The sequence below is a fragment of the Carassius gibelio genome, chromosome B25, assembly GCF_023724105.1.
Source record: "Carassius gibelio isolate Cgi1373 ecotype wild population from Czech Republic chromosome B25, carGib1.2-hapl.c, whole genome shotgun sequence".
Lineage (NCBI taxonomy): Eukaryota > Metazoa > Chordata > Actinopteri > Cypriniformes > Cyprinidae > Carassius > Carassius gibelio.
In genome coordinates this window covers 242,721-248,919 of record NC_068420.1, presented here as the reverse complement: position 1 = coordinate 248,919, position 6,199 = coordinate 242,721, and the positions used below count along the sequence as shown (strand labels likewise).

General features: G+C 33.8%; 1 protein-coding gene across 2 annotated transcripts in view; it reads left to right on the top strand.

Moving 5' to 3' along the window:
* The window catches only part of dbx2 (developing brain homeobox 2), a 9,079-nt gene extending 6,141 nt beyond the window's left edge, over positions 1–2,938 (top strand). For both annotated transcript variants that reach the window (XM_052598328.1, XM_052598327.1), the window contains exons 3-4: positions 40–203; positions 1,335–2,938. In XM_052598328.1, coding sequence (XP_052454288.1) covers positions 40–203; positions 1,335–1,496 — 326 coding nt within the window. In that variant the 3' untranslated portion in view covers positions 1,497–2,938. The remainder of the gene's footprint in view (positions 1–39; positions 204–1,334) is intronic.
* Positions 2,939–6,199: the final 3,261 nt, after the last annotated feature.

The following is a 6,199-nucleotide window of genomic DNA, read 5'->3' as shown; positions in this document are numbered from 1 at the left end:
ACACTCTCTCTCCTCACGTGGTGTTGTGTGTGTGTGCAGGGTCAGTGCTGTGGAGCTCCAGGTCTCGGCCGGGAATCCTGCGAAGGGCCGTGTTTTCTGAGGAGCAGAGACGAGAGCTGGAGAAAACCTTCCTCAAGCAGAAGTACATCAGCAAACCTGAGCGCAAGCGTCTGGCCGGCGACCTCAGTCTGAAAGAGACGCAGGTCAGAACACACACACACGCTCAACCTGCGGAAACTGACACACACTACATAATAACAGTGTGGCGTAAGTCATTTAGTAAAAGAAATGAATGCTTTCATTTATCAAGGATGCATTCAACTGATCAAAAGTGATGGGAAATACATTTCTACTAGTTTTTTCTATTTCAAATAAACGCTATTCTTTTCAACTTTCAATTCATCTTTGAATCCTAAAAAATTAAATATATGACAGTTTTCCACAGAAATATTGAGCAGCACGACTGTGTTCAACACTGATAATAATCAGAAATGTTTCTTGAGCAGTAAATCATTATATTATTCTGATTTCTGAAGATCATGTGACACTGAAGACTGGAGGAATGATGCTGGAAATACAGCGGAGCATCACATAAATACATCACACTTCACAGTATACTCTAGGAGAAACAAATACTGATAATAATGATCTTGTTGATTTCTGTTCTCTCGTGGGATCTAGTTTTCCTAAGAGCCTGAATATATCATTCAGTTCACCTGTTTTCTGTTAATCATCTCATTAGTTCACCTTGTTTGGTTCATTATAAGTCCTCCGTTAGTCTTTATCCGTTCTCTGTCTATGTTCAGTTCCTCTTCTCCTGGATTTATCTGATTAAGAGACTCTGTTTATCTTATTCGTTCTCGTGCAGTTTGGATCACCAACACGAAACTGATCCACCTCAACATACTCAGTCCTCAGTTGCTTCACTTTCATAATCTAAACATGTAATATTGTTCTTCATTTTCCAAAAAAACCAAGAGTAATGCAACAGTTGTGTAGGATTGTGAGCAGTTGTGTAATGAAGTGAATAAACACTCAATCCAGATATAACGCAATAGTAACACGTTGATGTTGAATTTCATCATTTTGAGTTACATGTGTATTAAATCCAAGCATTTGGAAAAGGTGTTGTGTTTAGAAAAATTAGCATTTAGATCTTTGGTTGTGACATATGTGTCAAGAAAAATGGTATGAAGGTGCAAAAATGACGGAAAAACAAAACTGCAATCTCAAAGTGAACAACAGACTTGTATATTTACGGTTTGAGGTCAAGCCTGGTTTCCACGCTCTGTAAGTCGATCCAGTTTGCTGAATGTGGTTCATGTGTCCCGCAGGTGAAGATCTGGTTCCAGAACCGCAGGATGAAGTGGAGGAACTCCAGAGAGAAGGAGAGCACACACACACGACCGCCGATGGAGCGACTGATGCTCTGGAGCCGTCCTGAACCGGACAAAACACACACACACACACACACCGGTGCACAGCCCGATCCCTGAGACCAGATGACACCTCAGACCAGAGAACAGACTCTTGATGCCAAACACTGCAAACATCCGAAAAATAACGGAAAAGCCCAAACTTTTGGAAAGACTTTACAATACATTTACATGAATTAACAATGATATATAATATAAATACTTATGAACCATGTTTTAATCATAGTCAATGTTCATTTCAACATTATAGGATACTACATCATAGCTATGGCATAAAAAAATCATAAATATGATAAATTAAGTCATAATTGTGAAATTAAAATTCTAGTTTATAAGATACGAAGCTATAACTGTGAAAATATGATACTAAGTCATAATTATGAAACTAAGTCTCAATTATGAGATATTAACTCATTATTTTGAAATTGAATCAAAATTATGATAAAAGTGAAAAACATGGGATACTAAGCCAGAATTATAAGATACAATTTGAAATCATATCAGCAATTGTGACAAATAAACAATGCAATACTGTATGAGATATTCACAATTCTCAAATGAAAAACTCAGAATTATGAGATACTAAGCTAGCTGTAATTATGAGATAAATAAAATTATTATATAAAAAAGTAAAAAAAAATATTGTGGAGGGTGGGTATATTGTGGGTGATTTACTAAAAATGCACAAATTAAAGAGTACAGACACAACATCTCATTTACGACAGATATGTTCAGATAATGTGTTCTTCTGGCATTCAAAATAAATTAATTTATTAATTAATAAAAAATCCTCCTCCTTTTACCATGCACTCTCTTCTATAGTTTAATATGTGCTTTAAATAATGGTGCAAGTCTATGAAATAAAAAGTCTAAATTATGAGATCCTAAATTATAATTATGAGATAATTTATTAATTTATAAATACAACTTTTTTATACTAATTGATCATTATAAAATAAAAGTCAAAATGAGATATGAGATACTAAAGTCACAGTTATGAGATAAAAAACACCTTCTGACATGAAAAGTAAAGAATTGATACCAAGTCATAATTATGAGATACTAAATCATAATCCCTAACAATAAATAAACCGTTGTATTATATTAACTAACACATGTATTGCTTTCTGCTAGTCAATGTTAGCTAATACATTCATTAATGTTAACTAATGTGACTGTATTGTAAAGTGTTACCAAAATGTCCGAACTGAATTTATATATTTCAAGTTGTTCTCTCAAATATTTTATTGGTTAGAAATTGCACTGGTGCCAAAGTGTTGTAAAATATGCTTCAGTATGATGAATGTGAGTAATCTTTATTCATGTGTAATCAGGTCATTTGAATTCTCCTTACTACTGCAGTGTGTGGTCATTAAGCTCTTCATAAGATGCACAACTAACTGTCATAACCAGCTCAATTACATGTGCTTTTATTCTTAATCTTGCATAAAGTGTATATTGTAAATCTTGAATTACGTTTAGATGAGAAATATTACTTTGGAAATAAAAAGAGATGGAACATTAAACTATTTCACTTCTACTTTTTAAGATTTATCTCTTTGTGCACAACTAGTTTTTTTTTTTTTTTAAGTTAGATATTAAGTCATAATTAAAAGAAAAATCATTATGACATTTTCACAACCAAATAAAAATGCTTTGGTACATAATCATCATGAAATAAATAAAAAAAGTTGACAAGATACAAGTTAAAATTATGAAAATATAAGGTAAAGTATTTTTTTAGATATTAAGTCATAATTAGGAAAAAAACATTATGGCATAGAAAGTCATAATCATGAAATAAAAATGAGGACAAAAAAGGAAAAAATGTGAAAATTTGAAATAATAAATTGAAATTATGAGAAACAAAGTGATAATTATGACATAAAAGTCAAAAAAATATATATAAAGGCTTAATTAAATAAAAAGTCTAAATTGTGATATACTAAGTTGATTAAAAAATAAAAAGTTTAAATAATGACAAAACGTAAAAATATGAGATATTGGGTCATAATAATGAAATGAAAGTCTGAATTATGAGACACTAAGTCAACCCTAAGTCAAATATTCAAGAATATTAGATAGTAATAATTCTGAAATAAAAATCTAAATTATGAGACAAGTCATAATTATTAAATAAAAAGTCTTCATTAGGAGAAACTAAGTAATATATATGTATATTTATATATATATATATATATATAGTAATATCTTTTTACCCTTTGCCGTAACTTTGTCTAAGTAATAGTTATTGAAATTCTAAGTCTAAATTAGGTCTGACAAAGTAATGAAAAAAGTTATAATAAGAACAGTGAGTGAAAAAAATAATAATATAAAACAAGACATAATAAGTTATAATCATGGAAAATATGATACTTTTTATGTCAGAATTTCAGAATTTCAACGTTTTGAATGTGAGGAGTGTGGAGTTAGTTTTGTGTCACTAGGGGTCAATGTTTTACAGGAAGTGACAGTATCACTGCTGTGGCTTTACTACAATCAGCTGACCATGCTTCACTCATAGAAATACCTTACTATCACCATGTTTTCACCATGTTTCTGGATGTGTACTATATCATAATACCATCTATTTTTTAATCATTGGGAAATGTATGAATAAATGTACCATCTGATAGCAGAATTGTACCACAGTACACTAGTACTTTTTTTACAATTTGAGGAAAAGCCATATAAATTGATTCATTTAGAGTAGTAAACTTGAAAGCATGGTGAATTTTTAAGGGTTATGCAACAAAACAAGTTTTTGTGGTTTTTGGTCGTGTGTGTTTCAGATACCCGAACACAAATCAAACCAAGACGGAGATCTCTGCAGCTCTGAATGTGTGAAAACCATCCGGTGTAGTTGAGAAACTCGTTCCCGCAGACGCAGCGTCAGTCGAGGCGAGCTGAGATCACCACACAGCTCTGAACACACACTCGCTGCTTACTGTTGTGTTTCACTCTCAGTAACACAAACCAGGGGAGAACTGGGGCACGTTTGGAGTTTCTAATTCTCTCGCTCTGTTGTTATTTCTCGAGGGTCTCAAGTGGCTGCTGTTGTCTGGAAAAGGCTTCAGATTGTGTCTGAATGATTTTATTTTCCTGGTGGCACTTTAGAAAATGACGTGCTGCGAGGACGACAGCATTATTGTGTTTCAGTCCCATCAGCCACAGCATCAATAACTGATGGACACACACACACACACACACACACACACACACACACACACACATTGACTTCTCTTGTATTTAGATGAAGCTGATTCGTGGTGTTTATTAAACGATTCTCTTATCTGTGTTGATGCTGGACAGCGTGAGACGGGTCATCATATGTTATTGCTGACAGGCTTTCTGTCATCGTGTCTCGCTCCGGATTGCAGTCAGTCGCATCAGAAACATCCTCGCTCTCTCCAAAAATATTAAGAGAGGGTAATAAATTCTGGCAGAAGAGTTATGAGCTCTGTTCAGATATGCGGTGGCCGTCTGTGACCCGCAGCTGTCTCACATCGGAGCTGATATTAGATGCTCGCTGAGATGCATGTGTGTGTCAGAGAGTGTGTGTGATGCTCTGGGAGTTTGGCTGCTGTTGATCCTTCACTCCTTTATTACGGGATCTGCTGGGATTAGCTGTGAGCGTGAGCTGGTCGTTCAGTGCCACCGGACGTCTCGCCAGGGCCGAGCTGTGCTCCTCTGTCCAGAGCCAAAACGCAGCTTGACTGCTTGATTTACTAGGTCAGTTTCCAGGAGAGTTCTGGTCTTGTTAAGAAGAAGAGAGCAGTCGAACTCATCTCAGGACGAGAACAGCGTCACAGATGTGTAAGAGCGACCTGATTTCACACAGAGAGCCTGGTGGAAAAACTCTGAAATTACTCAGTGATGTATTCAAGCAAATTAAACAATGAAAAACTCAACTAAATGATGTCGAATAAATTGTATAAATATATCAACTTAATTATTTATGAATGCAAATAAAACATGATGTATGTTTATAACATGAATTGTTAAATTATTCATATTAAATTAGCTGTTGTAATAAAAACAACATTTTTTTAAATACTATTAATTATTAAATTACAAAAAAATAATGCATAGATATATGACTAATATATCATTATTTACAAAAATAAATTTAAATAGTAACTTTACTGGTTTATAAATGATTTATAATTATAAATACAAATAATGCAATATATATGAAAAAAATCTAAATGATTGAATAAAATATTAATATAAATTCAAATGAATATCATTAATGTAAAATAAATAAATTAGAATTCTTTCAGTCAGTTTTATTTTATACTTATTCTTCCTTCATTATTGGCACCTTATGCTTTATGACGCAGTTTTTCTGTTTTCTTATTCTTGTTATTTTGTTATTAATGCTTCGACAATATATATATATAAAAAAAAACTCTCACTACACCACTATAAACTACTTTAGAGTTGTCAAATGTCCTCGGAGATTGATTGCAGTGTGTTTGGGCTGTATAAGAGAAAGGTCAAACACATGTACTGTAGTCTCGGCGAGCTGAAGCTCCTCGTGCGTCTGTCACAGCGTGCGCTTTGAGACCCGCTCTGATTTTAATGGCTGTAAGAGTCTCTCACCTGTTCAATTCAAAACTGACCACATGAGAGAAAAATCAATTCACACCAGCTCCTGATGACCAAACCAGCATCACATTCACAGCTGGACCTTCTACAGAGAATCTCAAAGTCTCTGAAACCGTGCCATTCTGAAAACAGATGCATTTTATCAAAGAGAA